Source organism: Strigops habroptila, chromosome Z (assembly GCF_004027225.2).
Source record: "Strigops habroptila isolate Jane chromosome Z, bStrHab1.2.pri, whole genome shotgun sequence".
NCBI lineage: Eukaryota > Metazoa > Chordata > Aves > Psittaciformes > Psittacidae > Strigops > Strigops habroptila.
Genome location: NC_044302.2, coordinates 23,122,279 through 23,141,920, shown reverse-complemented (window position 1 = coordinate 23,141,920; position 19,642 = coordinate 23,122,279). Strand labels below are relative to the sequence as shown.

At 43.7% G+C, this 19,642-nt stretch overlaps 1 protein-coding gene across 6 annotated transcripts in view; it reads left to right on the top strand.

The window, feature by feature from the left end:
* The first annotated feature begins 855 nt into the window (after nucleotides 1–855).
* Nucleotides 856–19,642, top strand: part of ZCCHC7 (zinc finger CCHC-type containing 7) — a 120,989-nt gene continuing 102,202 nt past the window's right edge. The window contains exons 1-6 of one of the 6 annotated variants that reach the window (XM_030470733.1): nucleotides 859–905; nucleotides 1,666–1,705; nucleotides 3,052–3,217; nucleotides 4,258–4,370; nucleotides 7,182–7,283; nucleotides 7,656–8,366. In XM_030470733.1, coding sequence (XP_030326593.1) covers nucleotides 7,262–7,283; nucleotides 7,656–8,366 — 733 coding nt within the window. In that variant the 5' untranslated portion in view covers nucleotides 859–905; nucleotides 1,666–1,705; nucleotides 3,052–3,217; nucleotides 4,258–4,370; nucleotides 7,182–7,261. Of the gene's footprint in view, nucleotides 3,218–4,257; nucleotides 4,371–7,160; nucleotides 7,284–7,649; nucleotides 8,367–19,642 lie in introns of all 6 variants that reach the window. The other 5 variants (XM_030470734.1, XM_030470730.1, XM_030470731.1 and 2 more) reach the window with 5 other exon arrangements.

Sequence of the window (19,642 nt, the reverse complement as noted above, 5' to 3'; positions counted from 1 at the left end):
ACCTCTGCCAAATCCATCGCTAACTGCTATGTCCAAGCCCAGCTGCCTGAGGACATCAGCCCTAGAGTTACTCAGGCTCTTTGCACCCAAATGACCACTTCTTCCTGAGCCAGCTTACTGCTTCCCCCAGGCAGCCCTGGCTGAGCGCAATTCCTTTCCCTGGTTGGTCTGCAAAGATACCACATCTTCTTCACCAACTCCTCCTGGTGTGTCTGACATGGTACAAGCACATGGAGGTGTGCAAGGGCCCCATTCCTCTTCGTGATGGAGCTGTAGTCCACACCGTGCCATGCAGGGAGCAGAAATGAAGGTGGCAGAGGCAGCTGCTGGCACCAGCATGCTGGTGGTAAAGCCAGCTGGGCTGGGAGTTGTTTCCTAGTAGGAAACTGCAAGAACAGAGGCTGTGTGCTCCCTTGTTTTTCCCACCTGTGAGATTCCTCCCTTGCCCTCCTCTCTCTTGTCCATAGCTGGGGCTCCCCACAGGCCTGCAAGAGACCGGAGCTCAAGTGCAAAGAGGGACCAGCGGAAATCCCTCCGACCACGCGGGGAACGCTAACTCATCCAATTCACCGTGATGCCTCCTCAGCGTCATGCTGTCCCCACCCAGCCCCAGCCCTAGCCCCGCTCCCCTCTCGCCCTCCATGAGGAGCCAGGCAGGGCCGAGCGCCACGCGGCGCTGCGGGACGCGCGACCGCTCGGGTACGGTGCACCACACCACGGCCACACATCGCCACATTCGCACGAGCCCGCACCCACACAGGGCGTAGCCGGACGCCTGCCCCGGACGCTACGGAACTAGAGGCCCGGCCCCGACCCCAGTCCCGCCCCGCTGCCCGGGGCGTGGCCGGAAGCACGCGGCCGGCGGGCGGGGCGCGGAGCCACCGGTCTCTATGCGGCGTGTCCCGGTACGGCCGGCAGTGAGTAAGCGATTGGTGCCGGGGCAGCCCGCCCAGCCCCCGCCCGACCCCCGGCCTGCCCCGGCCGCTGCCACCTCCCCTCTCCCCGGCCCGGTTCCTGCTGCCCCGCGATGTCCCACCGGCCCTCCGCCCGGCCCCTGCCCCTTCCCCTTCCCCTGCCATCCTGGACGGCCGGGAGCGCTGCTGCCCGAGCTCCCGCCGAGCTCCACCGCCCTCGCCGCGTTCCTGTGAGGGCCGCTCCGCTCCCGCCGTCTCTCTCTGCACGGTGCCCGTCCCGCCGCCGGTGCGGCCTACCCACGGCCTGTGCCGCCGCTGGTTCCGCCTCCCGCCGGGGTGCAAGGCTGTGCCCGCCCGCCTGCTCTGCTCGGTGTCCGGAACCTCCGTGCCATTAAAGACATGTGCGAGCCACTGCATTAGTGTCGTGTCTCTTGCCGTGCGGCGCGTCCCAGCCCTCGGTAGCGGGCAGAGGCCCTGTGCCCGGCAGCGGAACGGTGCCGCCCAGACCTGTTCGGGGCAGGACGTTTTGTCGGGTCCTCGTTTTGTCCCGCTTGCAGTTCCGGGTACTCGGGGTCGGTGTTTCCAGGTGGCACAGCTGCGTCCAGGTCACCAGACTAAACTCGGTGCTGGTCTAAGGAAAAGCAAACCTGTTAACTTCAGGATGTTTGCGCAGCTACCGTTAAAATCACTAAAGGGGAGAAAATCTTCCAAAAGGCTTGAAATAAACTTGCAATATTTTGTTATTTTCCAGGGTTTGGGTGTAGAAGATTTTTTCCTGTGATCTCCTGAAGGTATAGCTTGTCAACAGAAAAACATTTACCTCTTCTCCAAAGCTGTGCTTTCCCTTGCACTTACTTGCTCTGTATTTAAAGGGAGTACAAATAAGAAACATTTTCTCAAACACACAGCAGTTTGACATGAAAATGAGTTTTGTGTGTCAGCATAGAACAACATAAGTTGTCCTTGGAAGAAACAAGTGACAAAGTTTAGCCAAGAGTAACTAACGGCAAATGTCACAATTAGATCAGCTTTATGGTGCTGTCTGCCTTTTTCTGGCTACATGAAGCTGAAGCGATAGTTACTCTGCATACTTGTCAGGGTTTTCTTTGTGAAAACCGAGGGAGTGCCTGCCCTGAATCTACCTCATGACATGTTAAAATGTTTCACTGTGAGGGTGATGCTCTAGATGGAGCACACTGGTGCAGGGAGCAGCTCCAGGTGTCTGGTGACTGCATGTTTCACCTTGGGTGGCACATGGAAACTGCTACCTTCTCATGCGCTTTGAGTTAGGTACAGGAACACAACACAGGTGAAGACAAAAACTGTCTCCTGACATTGACCTCTGATAATAAACATATATTGTTGTGTTTTTTGGGTTTCGGGTTTCTTTTTAATGCATTCAGATTTGACATTTGTATATGTTCCTAGGGTAGCAAGAAGAACAAAGATGTGATTTTCATTTTGGTGCTGCACTCCATAACAATTAATAGTTTCGATTGCTTGTCTCTCACAAAATAGAAGTATGTCACTTCTGATGAAGGGTGCAAAAGCAGTTACAGCAGCTGACATGAAAGATTTCCTCTAACTGCATTTGAACATTGAAGTTTTTAATCAATTTCATGTTGGTTGTACCTGTGCAGTATTCTAACAGTCTGAAGCACTGGGCAGTTTATGTATCACAAATGGGACTAAAGAGAAAAGGTCTAGTCTGCACACAGCTGTGAAGTCTGTTGATGTGTCCTGCTCTTCTGGTGTGTGAACCTCTGCTCTGGTAGATGCTTGTGGGTTTAGGAAGCTGGTGGTAATTCCTTTGGAAAGGCTTTCTTTTCCATTTTACTGTTGTTCCTGTCTGTAACAAAGTCTGATGGTAGGGTTCTGTTTGTCTTTTTACCTCCTAAGACAGCAGAGAATACATTTGTAACTGTATTTTCTATGTAGCCTGTGTCATGAAGTGTTAGATTTTACATTACTGCAAAGATCAAGCAGAAAGCAAGAAAAATAAGGAAATATTTGGAATTCACTGATGACTTTTGGTGAGAATAGTATACTTGTCTGAAAAGTCGTATTTGCAAAGGATGAAAAAGTAATCTTTTTTTGCTACTCATTCTTTCTTTCTTTGAGAGTTTTTTCTTTTAAGCTCTGACAGATTTTAGGAGTTGAAAAAGTAACATCAGCAGAAGCAGAGAAGTTAAGCAGCAGCAAAGAGGAGTGAGAAGGGAGAAACAAAGTTTGTGAAGCAGGAATGGCATGGGAAGGACTGGCCTGGGCATCTTACTACCACTTATGCCAAGCCCCTTCTGCATGTAGGTTACATCTGAGTGTCCCAAACTGCACTGAGGTTTTGGTTGAGGATGTAGCTGCCTGCATGCAACTTGTAAATTGCTGTGTATGCTCTGATTAACTTGTCCGTGTGCTTTTCTCCCTGCTTGCAAGTTGCCATCCGCACCTCCCTTCTGACTGCGCTGTGCTTCTGCCAACTTTGGTTACTTTATTCAAGTGCGGGATATTGTTCTTTTAAGGGACTAGATGAAAAGTGCTGGCAAGCAGTCTTTGTAAATGATCTGGGAAAATTATCTCCTGCTATTTCCGCCTGTAGCCATACGGTGTTTTGTTCAGAAATGGTTAAAAGAAACTCAGGTAGCTGTGTTTTTTTAATTCTGTTTTAACAAGAGTAGCACTTTACCTGAAATGTTCTTAGTTAGGGCCTGGCAGAGAGGCAGTCAGGTACATTTGAGGAAAGTTCTGCTCTGGGTTCAGGTAGGAATGGGATTTCTCTTGATGAAGGGATGTGGGTTTCCCATCACCTAGGATTTGAAGTTCTGGGGCTTGTTTGAAAGTAAGGCAGTCCAAACTATGATGCATCAGCATGTTATGCTCTCTGCAGCCTGTATTACCTATCAAATCAGCTAGTCTGTGCAGGACTATTATTTTTAATGTGGTTTTAACACTCAGATATGAGGGATGTCTTTGCCATAGTCTGGCTGGTAGCAAAGATGGCAATTGCCCATAGTCTAAACCTTTCACTGGTGAAAGGAAATCTAAATTGCTGAAGACTGACAGTCAGGCATGTCTTTCTCTGTCTGAGTCTCAGCAGGAATACAGTAAGGGACTGTTTCAGTTTGACAGTCTGAAAACCAGCAAAACTTTGTCTGTTAACCTCCTCTTCCCTTTCCTAGAGGCAGTGTTTTTCTCTGTTTTAATGCCGGACACCTGGAAAAGGTGTTTCTCACTCTGTGATGAAGAGGTAGGGAATAGCTATTGCCCAAGTCTGAGGTTGGTGAATAGCAGAACTCTATCAACAGATTGCGTCGTGATGCTGATGATTGGTGTTTCTTGTTTCCAGTGGCCTGCCATACCTACTGAGCAAGAGGAGGAGCCTTTCGTCGTTCCAGATGTACATGGACCTGAGAGGAGGAGCCATTGTTTGACCTGAGCTTCTGGGGAGGATAGATCGAAGTGAGTGTAGTGTCATGCTGCCTCTTCTTACTCTTGTCTTTGCTGTGAAGTGTTTGTGAGTCAGCTCCTTGGCCGCTCTTTGACGCTTGTGATCTAGCAGTCTTGTTTAGCTGCATGTTTTCAGCCACTGTAATGTATCTACTTTGTGTAACTTTATCCAGTGGGTGACAGAATGGTAAGGAAGGAGTGCTTAAATGAACTTGGCTTTTTGAGTATCACTGAAACTGCAGAATGCTTCAGGGGCATTCTTTAAATTCCTACGTTACTGAAGGTCTCTTTTTTCACATCCTGTCACCACAGATTAATATTGTAAATGTGTTTGATTGGAGCCATCTCTGCTTTTATTCTCACCCCATGGGTGGGAATAGGCCAAGACCTGTTTGAACGGGTAACCCCATATAAAGTTGAGAGAAATGTTTAAACATGGGTGCTTTGGTCTGTCAGATCCTTTTCTGTCCTTTTTTTTTTAAACTATCTACAATCATTCAGGTGACCAGTGTTTTACCTTTTCCTCCTATCTACACTGTCTAAACCTAAATACTCACATAAAATAGGTTTGTTGTGTCTATTACCATAAAGTTCTGACCTCATTCTTTCATATTTTATTTGGCATAATAGATATTCTATTTATCTAAGAACATGTAGGAGAAAGCATCTGGCAAATACAGATACATCCACTTTATCCCCATGTTATTGCTGCATTCTATGTTGGCAGGTGCAGAAGTTTCCAGGAAGTTACAGTTGCTCTGTGGATAGGAGAGCTTTTAAAACAGAGTCTTTAACCTCCACTTTTAGGACTGTATTTGTAGGTTAGAAACCAGTTTGAGTGTATTAAGAGATAGCAGAGCTAAGCGAGGATGACTAGGGTTCTGATGGTCTTTAGGTATGATCTCAAACTGGTGATGACCAAAGTGACTTCTTTAGCTGTGCAGGTGAGATTGAATGAGGTATGCTGACCTACTAACAGAAGCCTAAACAGAAAAGAGTACAGCATATGGATGGTCTGTAAGCATTGTATTTTCCTGCTTGCATGCTCATGTTTTATGTGGTTTTGCTTTGTTTACTTCCATGAGAAAAGTGTTTTCCTCTCTAGTTTGACTTGTGGTATAACAGAAACACAAATGACATCAAATCTATCATGACCAGGGAAGGCCTTTTGCAGAGTGTGCACAGAAAGCTGTTATAAAAACAGCTTCTGGGTTCTTTAAATACCATCATCACACAAATTACTTCTATATAAAGCTGCCGAATCTGAATTTTTGTACTTGTGTATTTACTATGTGAATTTAAACAATACCATGCAACTTACTTCCACAACTAAAAAACTGAACTCCCATCTGATAGTTTTCCTTTCTAAAAAAGTTTGTTGGCTTCCCTAGGAGTAACTGTAATACAGAAATAAAGATAGGCTTTTCAGAGAAAATATTCCCTTTCCTCTCCTCCATGCATGATATGGTCATGTATATGAAATAAGGTATCCTGTGTATTAGGCAAAGTAACTTTAGAATGTCCCTGGATTACCTTTCTCGCTAGGGAGTAGGTAGTGAACTCTAGAGGCATTCGCCGTTGGGTTGGGATCACAGGATAGCTGAGGTTGGAAGGAACCTCTAGCAGTTGTCTCATCCAACCCCCTTGACTCAAAGCCAGGTGACCTAGAGCTGAGTGCTGAGGGCCATGTCCAGCTGAGTTTTGAACATCTTCCAGGGCAGAGGCTCCACAGCCTTCCTGTGCTACAGAGTTAAAAGGGTTTTTTCTTATGTTTAAATGGAATTTCTTTTTTTTTTTTTTTGTCTGTTGCCTTTCATCATATTGCTAGACACTACTCAGAAGTCTCTGGCTCTGTCTTATTTACTTCCCCCTCACCCCAGGTATTTATGTACATTGATAAGATCCTCCTAAGCCTCCTCTTCTTGAGGATGAACAGTTGAACAGTCCCAGCAGCCTCAGCGTGGCCTCATATGACTGATTGTCCAGTCTCTTGATGGTTTTAGTAATCCCTCGCCACACTAGCTCCAGTATGTCCATCTTTTCTAGCACTGGAGAGCCCAGAGTTGTACACAGCGCTTCAGATGTGGTGCCATGAGTGCTGACTAGGGCAGAAGGATAACCTCCCTCACCCTGCTTGCAATGTTCTTCAGGGGCCCAGGATACTTTTTGTCCCAGAAGTGTACTGGCTTCTGGTCAACTTGCACCGTCTCCAGGTCCTTTTTTGCAAACCTGCTCTCCTGGCAGCAGCTTGTAGGACTTGACATTTACCTTTGTTGACCTCCATGTGGACCCTTTCTGCTCACCTCTCCAGCTGGCTGAGGAACCTCTGAATGGCAGCACAACCATCTGGTGCATCAACCACTCCTCACAGTTTGCATCATCTGCAAACTTGCTGAGGGTGCACTTTGTCCCATCAGCCATCTCTTAAAGTGCATGTGTTTAAAAAGTGGTCTTGCTGAGTACCTGAGCAGGGAAATTGGGGCTTTAGTCCTAGATGCACCAGGGCCTTTAAAGGTTTTAGATAATTATTGCTTAACTGGTAGCAGCACAGAGATGTCATAGCTAATGCTGCGCTGGGCAAACACTGTTTGCAGGTATACTTTCCCAGGTCTAAAAGCATTGTAGGTGCATTTTCATGGCATTGTAACTCAGTTCTTAAGTTATGATGGGACAGTGTGACATAGTAGTTTGTGTGAAGGCTGCAGATTTCCATACTACCTTTACTATTCTTTTTTTTTTTTTTTAATGTTATCTTCAGACCTAAGCTTATGTAGAGTGTGTCTGGTGGTTTCTGTATCATAGCTCTAGCACTTCTCATCATAGGATTGAATCCTGAAGTACCCCTGCAACTCCACAGCCCAGGTGTAGATAGGCTCCAAGTTGCTTCTGTCAGATACTGCTGAATGTTCCTTCCCTGTCTTTCAGGTATGTGTATAAGACCTTACTTACAAAGTAAGTAAGTTATGAAGTTGTGAAGTACCCAGAATTAGTACTAGTTGGTAGAATGATCAAAGTTCTGATTCAGACACTCATTTGGCTCCCAATCCATGCAGAAGATAGAGTAGTTGAGTTTAAAGCAATAGCTAAGATTAAAGCAGATGCACCCTTAAGTAGCTTTTGCTATTATGAATTTGAGCACTGATTGTTGTAGTTGTTAAATCTGCTCAGTTTTATGTTCTGTATGCAGAACTCTATGACTAACCTTAGCCATTTCAGAAAGGTATCATCTGAAATATGGTTTTGGGCATACATTTGTGACCATTCTAATATAACCTTTGGGACTTTTTGTAGATACAGACGATTCACGTTCCAGAATGTTTGTTGGATATGAAGATGCTGAGGATACTGAAATGTATGAAGATGAACTTTATCACGAGGAGTCATCCAGTGAGGAGAGCATTGACAGTGAGGTGGAATTTCATCTCTACAGCCAGATCCACTATTCCCAGAATCTTGGAGAAATCAGCACAATGGAAATGGATGAGGAAGCTGATGTTTCAGGAGTTTCAGGAGTTACGGGTGATAGTTCAGTTCTAACTGAGAAACAGTATGCAAACAAGAACATCACTGAATCTGTGCCTTGTGTTCAAGTTTCAGATGACTCTGAGGTCATTGTCTTGTCTGATACACCAGATGAAGACAGTGTTTACAAAAGCAAAGCAACGAAATCACGAAGCTTTTTAGCTCAAGGTGAAATACATATACATCCAAGATCTTCCATGCCATATCATGCCAAAGCTGCTGGATGTAATACCCTGCATCCTGCTGGGTCAGGCATAGACATTTCAAGGCAAAGGAAAAGCACTAGTGGGAAGCATAATGCAGTTAGTTCTGCTGGAGCTCATGCCATCCAAGATGTGCTGGTAATAGATGACAGCTCAGAGGAGGAGAGTTTGGCATCTGCAAGTGATAACGTCGAGAGTTGGATGCTTCTGGGAGCCGGTGCAGATGACAGAGATGAAAATATATTGTTGAACCTTGAGGACTGTGCAACTCCTGTCAGTGAAGGTTAGTACTTTATTTAATCTCTGGTTTTTCTGTATGCATGAGGATTGTCTGCAACAATACTGATGTCAATGTCTGAAAAGAAAGATAAAGCAAATGGAAGTGTGTAATAATGGGTATGGAACTATGATGAAAGAAATAGCCATTTATTTATACCACTTCAATACCATTGTTTCAGTAATGTCATATATGAAAAGACCTAATTTTTGCTGGTAGAAATTTAGAAGTAACATCAGAGTGACTCAGGATGTCAACTTTCCAACTTTCCCGTATATTTTGTATTCCTAAAAGCATATAAAAAGTTGCAGGGGAGCAGGGGGAAGAGGGAGTGAAATAAAGAGGGAATACAGTAGTTTCTTACTGTAAACAAAGTAAGCAGAAAAAAACTTTCAAACAGTCTGAGGACTAAAGACATAAAGATCAGAAGTAGGAAGTGTGTAACAATAAAAAGTTTGCTGAAAAGTACTGCAGGGTAGGAAAGTAAGCAGTGCTCATAATCCAGGGAGCAGTCTCATTCCTCTTTCTGTGTGAGGGGATTTCTGCCCACTGCCTGTCCTGCCTCACTGTGGTGCAGACACCCTTGCTTGTTAAGGCTTTGCTGTGTGCTCGACCAGAGAAGTTAAAACTCAGGAAAGGGATGAAATGCAAAGGGGAAGGGTGTCATGGTTTAAGCCCAGCTGGTAATTCAGAACCACACAGCCCTTCACTCACACTCCCTTTTCTTTCCCTGCCTCCAGGTGGGATGGGGAGGAAAACTGAAAGAATGTAAACCCCACACGTTGACGTAAGAACAGTCCAGTAACTAAACTATAAATCAAAACTACTACTATTACTAATAATAATGATAAGGGAAATAACAAGGGGAGAGAATATAAAACTAAAAAGGGTAAGGGAAAAAAACAATAAACACAAGTGAGGCTCAATACAGTTTCTCAGCACCCGCAAACTAATACCCAGCCCGACCCAAGCAGCGATCGGTCCCTTCAGGGTAACTCCCTTCAGTTTATATACTGGGCATGACATGCTGTGGTATGGAATATCCCTTTGGCTAGTATGGGCCAGGTATCCTGTCTCTGCTTCCTCCCAGCTTCTTGTGCCCCTCCTCACTGGCAGAGCATGAGACTGAAAAGTCCTTGATCAGGGTAAGCACTACTGAGCAACAACTAGAACATCGGTGTTTTATTAGCATTGTTCTTGGAAAAAGCCAAAGCCCAGCACTGCACCAGCTACTAAGAAGAAGAAAAATAACTGTCGCAGCTGAACCCAGGACAGAAGGCAAGAACAGAGAGGAGACCTTCTGACCTGATTCCCCTTCCTGAAGCAGGTTCTGCAACTGCTCATTCAGGAGTCTGGCAGTTCGGGTTGTTGACCTAAAATTGGCTGTAACTTCTTGTATGGATTCTCAGAGAAATTCTCAACTGCTAGGACTTAACATATAACATTTTGGTATTCCGCAAATTATTCTTCTATGTTATCGTGCAGAAAGTTAGTAAATGTGGTGATTAGCACAACAGTTTTAAGATGAGATTTTAGATGTGTGTTTGTAATAAACACACTAGGTAATACATACCTTGTCACTAGCAACTAAAACGTTTTAGATGATCAGTCATGCATTTTTCTTGCCCACTGGTTTCCCCGAAGCACAAAGATCATTTCCAGAAACAGCGTCCCCTGCCAGTCTGAGAGAAAATGTTACTGGACAGAGGCTGCTGTGGTAGCAGGGCTAGCCTGGTCAGCCACATCGCTGAGGACCTTCGCAAGACTTTTATTGTTTGGTTTTATTTTTATTTTTAGTAAAATTTTAATTGAATTTTTCAATTACATTGTTTTTCATACCATGATTTTACTTGGTGAGCACGTAAGTGAGGTGGTTTTGGTTGCAGGGAAATGGAGTGCTCTGCAGCGCTGACGTGCAAGCTGACACTAGTGAAGTTTTTCCTCAGGATGGCTGTTTAAACAGTGCTACTGTTCATATGCTGCTACTAAACCGTTTGAGAGGGGCAAGCTGAGAAATTGTCTTTGCCTTCTTTTCTGGTAAAATGCCTGCTTCTTGCCCATAAATGTTCAATAAGTTTTTGCTTAGGGTTGTTCTTGTTTGTTTTTGCACAGCTGTCCACTTAGCACTTTGATTAATGATGCCAGTGTGCTTGCCCAAGCCTCAGATATCTAAGAAATGCTTTCCCTATTCCCAGTGCCATGCCAGAAAAGTAGCAGAGCATTCAGTTGCCATGTCAGAGCCCCAGACAACCATATTATATTAGGAATTTATGTGATTTTCTGCTCCGTATAGATCTCTTCAAATGCAGTTTCTAAGAATTAATTTGAAGTAGCTAAATTTCATTATCTTTCTTTTTGTATTTTCATATCCTGCCCTCTTCTTTGAAGCCTTTCTAGAGCTAAGTAGCTTGTCTTTCTTAAATTACTCTGCTTCTTGGGGAGCAAATGTTTGGTGCTGTGTGGTGACCACATAGCACAGTTAATATGTTTTCTGGGTAGTGCCTATTTTTCTTATAACTGGTGAGCAGGCAAATACCCTGGATCTAGGTTTCTTTTTTTCAGTTTACTCTGTGTATCTCCTTGGATTTATGTACCAAAATTGGTGATGGTAGTGCTAAAGATTACCCAAAAACCCCCCAGAAGAAATATGCTTAAGACTTTAAGCATATTTCAAAATTACACATACACATTTTGAGAAACATTCTGTAATTAATTTATCAGAATAATTATGCTTACTAGGTGTAACATGAAAATGAAAATTAATTTCTTCATTCTTCATGCTATTCTATGAAGGTGTGATAGTGTTAACCAAGAGAGGCTTTTAAAAATGAATTGAACTAACTTACAGTATGTTTTTGTAATAAGCGTAGTAATGTTTCTTATTCATATATATATATTCATAGGTGCTGACAATAAGTAAGCCACATTCAAAGCAAGTAACAGGAACAGAATTTTCCTGCGCTTTATAAACTTGTCCCACTGTTCAGAACTAAAGTTGTTTCATTAAGTGTAGGCAATTCAGACATTTTTTGAAATGCTCGAATGGGAAGTCAGACAGCCACACAAGAGGCTCCTAAATATAATTGTTCTCTTACTCTGATTTTTATTCTCAAGCTACGTCAGAACTTCTTCAAAACCCGTTCTTGCGCCTTGCCTCACACCAGTAGTGCTCACCAGCAGCAGCCTTGTGCCTGGAGATGTGGGATGTATGGAACGTGCATCAGGGACAGGCAGCCATCTGGGAGCAGGTGCACATTGTTGTACACACACATCTGCCTCTTCACTTTAGCTTTTGCATTTCTATTTATATAAGACTTAGCAGAAAACCTCACCTTGGCACATTTCCTCTCACTGTGAACAAGCTGATGACAATCCATTTGATCTGCTGTATGCAGTGGGCAGAGCAGAAGCCTGTGCCCTGCTGCTGGCCCTGGCACAGGCATCACCTGAGGGCACAGCAGGGCTAGGCTTTGGCCAAACCCCTGGGGCTCTGCCACATTCCAAATTCCAGCAAATGTTATTCAGTGACTCTGGCATGCAAAAGTTTGTTTCAGCTGCTCTAATATGTATGGTGACAGGGATGTAAAGTGCAGGCTTAAAATAAATTGGTGTTGTACATCTGTGTGTATGTAATGAAAAGCTGAAACAGCATCAGAATAGTTTTAGAGAACAAACACCATAAATCTTTTTAATGTAACCATAATTTGTTCACTAAGCTCATGCAGCATTGTATCTCCAGTTCTATAGACTATAAAGGACTCCTTTGCTGAAACATAAACCTATTAAATCTGAAGGAAGAAATGCACTTTAAAAATATGTTAGCAAATTATCCTCTCAAAGATATTCTCTGCTAATTCATTTAAATTATTTTGAGACACACACAGTTCTGTTTTTAGGGTTTCTAAACGAGATCAAGTATTTAGGTGACTGCACAGTATGTAAATTACTATTTTAGGGCTTGTAGTATCAGTAAGGATGGACGTAAAGCGTAGTGACTGGTGAAGCCTTTTCTCTTCTCCCCAAAAACTGCCAGTGACTGTGTAAGTGGGATAGACCTCCTGTGGCAGTGTCATGGTGTGTCTAGTGTCCAGTTTGCTCCACATTAAAAAGGGAACTGAAACGTGAACAATTCTCTGACGCTATGAGTAGCTGGTTGTGTCAGTCATTTGATGAGTCTGTTTTCTTGTCTGAGGCCCTGAAATGGAGATGCTGAGGTTCCACTGGAGTAAAAAATAACTCCTCAAAGAAAGGAATTAGGTGTATCCCCTTATTCTATTAACTCTTCTTCATCTTTGGACTCTTCATTAGGGACTGTAGTGGTAAGACAAGGGGTAATGGCTTCAAACTTAAACAGGGGAAGTTTAGATTGGATATAAGGAAGCAGTTCTTTACAGTGAGGGTGGTGAGGCACTGGAATGAGTTGCCCAAGGAAGTTGTGAATGCTCCATCCTTGGCGGTGTTCAAGGCCAGGATGGACAGAGCCTTGGGCAACACGGTTTAGTGCGAGGTGTCCCTGCCCATGGCAGGGGGGTTGGAACTAGATGATCTTAAGGTCCTTTCCAACCCTAACTATTCTATTATCTTACTTGCCTGTCCTGCTCTTCTCTAGCAGACTTATTATTTTTAATATTCTGTATAAACAAATAACGCTTTCTTAGTGCCTCCAGTGCACAGAGGATCCTCTCCCCATACAGCCAGAAAGCTTCAGTTACTACCATATGTGACAGGAAGAGATGTCCCTTTGTCTCGGGAAATGAGCTCTAGTTCCTGATGGTAAATCAAGAATCACCTGTACCCTTCTGCATCCAGTTGGCATCTTGAATGTTATGGCTGGTCCACAGACCCTGTTGTTCAGTACATGCACAGTTGAAAACCTTTCCTCCCTTTTCTGCTCTCTTTTCAAATGGCTTTGGATGCCTTTCACTTCTTATTTCTGCTTGTGTAACACACATTAAGCAACACCGTACCTGTGCCCATATTTCTGTAAAATACAACGTTTCATCATAAGTCTGCTGGTTTCTCAGTGCATACAACTGGTTGGCAACCTTTCGTTAATTGGGATATGAAGATAGGCACTGGCTTTCTTGTTTCACATAGCAGGATATCCGGGAAACCATTTCATGTGTCTGTAGTGACTGTGTCCCTCCTTACACTGACTTTGTTTTTCTGTGTGAGACTGTGCATGGCTTGGAAGTGAAGCAGATACTTGACCTACAGATGGGTTGGCTAATCTGAAAGATGGCGACCACATCCCTGTGTGTGTTACTTGCCCCACCTGGCCATCGGTGGGTTTCCCTGCGTGGCATTTTGAACAGTGCATGCTGTTGGTGCTGCTTGTTATTTTGCAAAAAGGGTCATTCCTACCTGGTTCACATGGTGTTTCAAAAATGCGTAATTTAGCAGATCTGGGTCTTTGGTATGATTTACCTGTTTTTTTAAACATTTAGAGTCCAGAAGAAGGTGTGTAAAGAGAATCATTACAAACTGTACTGTGTGAATTCATTTTTAGTGTCAGAGCATTTCCAGATCCTTCAAGGAGGATTCTTCTCTCCTTCCTCCACTCTTCTCCACTTTGCAGTAAGAGTATATGTGAGAAGAATGTTAATCTCCTGTCATTGAAAGCCTTTCATCCATTTCTTCATTAAAAGCTTCCTTTTAACATATTTGCTCACCCACATATAGCTGCAGTCCTAATCTCTGGTTTTTTTCTAATCTCGTGACTTTTGGAAAGACAGCTTTCAAAGCTGCAGCATTGATGCCCAGCCCCTAAGGGGTACAAAAAACAATTTATCTTCCTCTACCATCCTCTGCTCACCCAGTACTTTCCTCAGAGACAACAGGCTAACATGGTCACACTCTGGGTTTGGCAGGTTTGTGGAGTGTGGTGTGTATGGTTGGTTTTGAATCCAAAGTTTCTATGAAACAGCACATATGTACTCTGCTGAGGCCCCAGAGAAAGGATGGTGGTTTTCTTCTCTGCTCTGATTTTTATCTTATTAACACAGAAGTGAGGCTTTCCCAAGAGCATCACTGGAGACACTACTTCTGGCACAAGAAGTTGCCCTTAGAAGTAACTGCCACTGGGTATCGGCTTGCCCCAGTAAAGCGTTGTGTTCAGATGCCCTTGATGGTCCTTGCTCTGGAGCCTGTGAGCCTCATCAGAAGCCCTGCTGCAGCCTCCTTCGCAGCTCTGGCTGTGTTTTCATGACATGTTCAGACATGCGACAGTTTGAACAGTTCCCATGCGTGCTGCTGGGCACAGCTGCAGCACAGGTGTTCCGGGGCTCCTGCCCTCTGCAGCAGCAGCCCCCGGACCAGGGATTAACTCAGCTTCTGTTCAGGTGCAGTGCCTGTTCAGCAGGCATTCTCGCCAGCCTGGGGCACAGAGAAGCTCCGTACCAACGATGACGCTGTGCTCTGATGTAAGAATTTTGTTCCACGACGGCATAGAAGCCATTCTTGGTGTAGTTTTGGTAGTGACCACATGCAGACGAAGAGCAGTAGACTGCGAGCAGAAAGCGCAAAGCTCAGCTGGGGCTTTAGGGGTCTTGGGAAGTATTTTTAAATCTGTTTATCACATGATCTTTTAGCTATCTGAACAGATGAAGTAACTGTTGTGTTTCCTATCAGACTGACTTACAGAAGTTGGTAAAATACAAGGATTTTTAACCTTCTGTGTGGACAGTAGTTATGGAAGGAAGCCAGCATCAAGGGGTAAATCATTTCACTTGAGGCACAGGATTTTAGGCCCATAGCAAGGGGGTTGAAAGTAGGCAATCTTAAGGTCCTTTCCAATCCTAACCATTCTATGATTCTATGATCCTGCTCTTACTGTCTTGTAAAACTGTCCTGCACAAAAACAAACAGTAGACATAAACAAAGTACAAGCTAGTATTTCCAAAGCAGATTTTTCAACTTCCCATTTTGGCACCCATTTCCGTCTTGTTTTCCAAGTTTAGAGGTCTTTTTATATACTGACTTTTAGCGTTAGTAATCAAGTTTGTCATTTAGTCAGAGAAACCATAACAAAAATACACCCGTAAAATGAAAAAGAACTAAAGAAAATAATTTGAATATTTAGTGAATTAAACCATTTAAAAAAAAAGTCTAAAAAAAAAAAAGGAAATTTGAAAGCATTTTATTTTTGCCTCTTCCCTGGAAAAACAGTGTAGGAAGGAGTTTTCTGTTCAGCAGCAGTAACTACAGCTTATGGAGTCAAAATGGAAATAGCAGTCTCTGATAAATTTAGCTTATTGTTTTATCTGTGTCAGCCATGCTCAAAAAGGAAATACCCTTTGTTAAGTATCAGTGTTTTAAATGACTTCTTCTAGATGTATGGCTTATTCTTTTCTTATTGATGTGTGGTACCACAGAAATGATTGAAAAATCTGACCACATCTGTATTTCTTTTTCTCTCTGTGCTCTGTGTTACTGAAATCCCTCTATGTATTTTTAACCAGTGAAAAGCATTATTTCTAAAATGACAAAAAAGTACAGTTAGTCGCACTTTTCTTCTTTACTCTTTCCCTTGACAGCTAGTTTTGAACACGACCTTTGCACGATATCATATGTTTTTGTGCTAGAATCTTGATATTTGTAGCACCAAGTTAGTTTGTCTATGAAAATGATTAAAAGACATTTTTCATTGTGTTAGGCCATAGAACTATTTAAAGAGCCATACTTCCCTGTACTTTTTGGATGCCTAGGCTGTGAAATTGCTGAATTAAATTTCAGCAAAAGCTGCTTTTAAAAGTTAAAAAAAAAAAAAAAGATTTCTTGGTGAAAATGGTGAAAATCAGTTTAGCAATTAAAATATTTTTTATTATTAATACCTAATGGTATGTGGCACATTTCTTTAAAGCAGAAAGACTTACTTTGTCTTTCAAGTGTAGTTCATGCACAAATTGCAATGTAACAAACATACCCCCCCCGCCAAAGCCACGTTTATGTCTTGGCTGTTCATGTCTGCACGCTGCTGCATGCAGACGGCAGCTTCTCCGCTTGCACCTGCCTCTTCTTGAAGTGGGGAGGCCGCTGGGACACTGCATGTTGCTGCTGCAGCCATGTCATGCTGTTGGTGGCTCTGCATCCCCTTTCGAGGGATCTCCTTGTCCCCAGCGAAGCTGCTGTGCTACCTGGAGCACGGCGTCTCCTTGGGGAGGCCAGGTGTGGGGTGCTGAGCAGCTGGAGGGGTTGGCTGGTGGAAAAGACATCTCAGTGTAAAATTAATGTGCGTTTGGAAATAGCCAGTACTGGCAGTTGTGTTCGTGAGGGCTGGTAAGCCACGCACATGGGACCATGCTGTCTGTCACCTGCTCCGAAGCCCAGGGATTGGGGGGCTTCTGGAAGAGGGTGCAAGCCCATGGCCCTCAGTGCTCCTACCCAGGATCTGCCCATACCCATGCTGGGGCCCTGCCCATGCTTCCTGATCCCATCCCTCCTCCCGAGCGGCGCCAGGCATGTGGGCTTGGGGGCTCCCTGCTTGTGCCCCCTCAGAAGGATGAACCAACAGAGTGGTGCCAGGTCAGGCCGGCTGAACATAAAACGGAGGTTGATGTCACCAAACCCAAGTTTGTGTGTTTGCTGAAACCCTTTATCAGCATGTGGTCCTCAGAACTACCCTGGCTAAACACTTGGGCTTTTACTGCAATGCGGGGGGTTCTTCTTGCTTGTGTCTGCTAGAGCCTTAACGTTCCTTAAATGTAGCAGGAGCATTTTGTGCATGAGTTACTATAGCAGAATGCACCCCAGAGCGGTAATAAGCAGTGAGAATCCACCTACCATTTGGAAGATAAAGCACATGCATATGGATATTTTGATTAAAGAAAAAAACTTAATCTTCTTTACCATGTAGTGTGGATAACTCGAATCTCTTGATTATTTAAGAAAAAAATTAATAAAACTAATAAAGTTCCTTTGCAAATCTGAAGAGATCTAGACTAAGTATACCTGCAACCTGAGCAGGCCCTTTTATCTGCACAGATTTCTTCGCTATTGTGTAGCTTAGCTCTAATTTAAATTTCCCATGGCTTTGGATTGCTGACTAGGTTTTCTGCAAGAGTGCCCATGCTTACATGGTCATATATTCTGGGTGACTTTTAAACTTTTTTTTTTTTTTTTTTTTTTTTTTTGCTATTCTGTTGATTGTTATAAGGAGATTTTTTTCCCCCCACTTCTGCCACCAGTTTGATCTTTCTTCCTTGTCCCTATTTCTTTGGGTTTCTTACAGGTGGGGAAAAACTCATATTGCAGTTGAATTTTTGAACACTGGTGGGAAACTAATTTAACCTTTTTGAAGGAGAAGGTGAAGATTTTTAAGTAATTAAAAAGCACAACAGAAAATATACTGAAGACAAAGGACTTAAGGGTTTAAAAAGTGAAAAAGTAAAGTTTGGGTTGGGCTACAAAGGAACGTAAATCATGCAGATATGTGCAGAAATAAGCACAGGGGAAAAAGTTTTTATTAGTGGATTTTAAACAGAACAAAAACCTAGAGGAGGACTTATAAGAGGAACAAGATGGCTTGTTAATGCTGTATTATGTGCCTTCCTGTTCATAGGAGCACCTAGCAGAAGTGGTTTTGTGCTTCAAAACTGGGCAAAATTGACATTCAGAGGCATGTAAAGTATGTATGTGCTATCCTTCTTCTCACAAAGAAATGACAAATTTGGTCTGTTTCACTGCAGAGAGCTCACTCCATTTCCTTCTGATATGGATGGGATTTGCTGCGAAGGTTTGAACTGCAAGTGGGTTGAACTGCTATGTTGTCAGAAGGGGCACACATGCAGCACATTAGGTAATGTGTAGGTTTCTTACTGAAGAGTATAGAAAATGTATACTGTGATACCAGCACAGTGACCATTAATCTTGTGACAGCTGGTATTCAGTGGCTCTTTTCTAATGTGGAGGAGATACAGAAGTAGATCCTTGGACTTTGTAATGTCTGTGCATATGCAGATGTACACACACAATATCTGTAACACAAGCTAACGAGTCCTGGGATGATTATAATGGCTGTCTTTATACTCTGTTAGTGTATATAATTGATATTTCCAGAGCTCTTACTTATCAAAGTATCATGCGCCTTTTGTGACTTTATTTTACATGTAGTGACTCTCTTCTGGAGGCTTGCAAGGTGAGAATTGTGGCATACGCAGGCAAGAGGCTGGTGCGTGTTAGTGTAGACGTGGAGTTATTCACTGGTCCTTGAGCCACTGTCCAGGCGTCCTAGGCTGACTAAATCCTGCCCTTGCTTTCACTTCATTTATCAGCTGTGGTGTTCCTCCCTAGTGCCGACAGAGTTTCCAACCTCCACAAGTAAATCAAAACAACTCTCAAATCTCCAGAGAGACTCTGGATTAGGGAGGCTTTTTTTCTCCAGAACCTGTCCGGTTGCTGGATGCTCACAATGCCCAGGCTCTCTCAGAAAGCTTTCTGTGTTGGGGTGGTGCCGGTGAGCCAGTGAAGTCCATTGCCCTTGGAAGGTCAGAGAGGCAAGGACCAACAACCTCTCAGGAGGTTGTCAGAGCAGCCCATCTCCCAGTTCCTGCACTGAGAGCTTCCAGTGAACAGCAGCATTTCCTATTAACGTGGCAGTTTTTGCAGTTGTGGAACTCAGCTTTAAACTGTTTCTTTTTATGTGAAAGTTTTTAGCGCCAAGAAGGTTTCCCATCTGCCAGGCTCAACCTCTGCTCACTTTCTGTGATGGTGGTGGTGGTGATGTTTGTCCGCTTTTCCTCTAATACTCTTGCTAATGTCACTGATTTTACATTGTATGTGACAGTGCCAAGTATCTTGAGTATGTCTTGGGAGATAATAACAATGCTGTGAGAAAATCAGAAAATAAAAAGCTCTATCTATTCAGCCGGACTTTTTCTGGTGGATATAGTGATGTATGGCTTACGCTACCAAGCATCACCCACTCTTCAGAAAACCATATGCAGAGAACTAGGTGCCAAGATGTATTTTGTCACCAGTTTGGTACTAATTCTGTGGGTTCCTTTGATGTCTTTGTACAGTGTCAGGGGCGATACATGGTGGTTGGGTTTCTTCCATTTGACTACTTTTGAAGTGTAGGTGAGGGGAATGTACTCACACTGAGGAGGCCTATTGGATATAGCATATTTTGGTGACAGTCACAAAGCAATTCTTTACTGGAAGTGGGTTAATTTATCTGTACTTTGTTGTTACATCGTGTCAGCACAGGCTGTTGTGGTGTGCTTGTCTTTCCTCAGAGTCCTGAAGTGCCAGAAGCAGCGAGGTCTGAGCCAGGCATCCTCAGT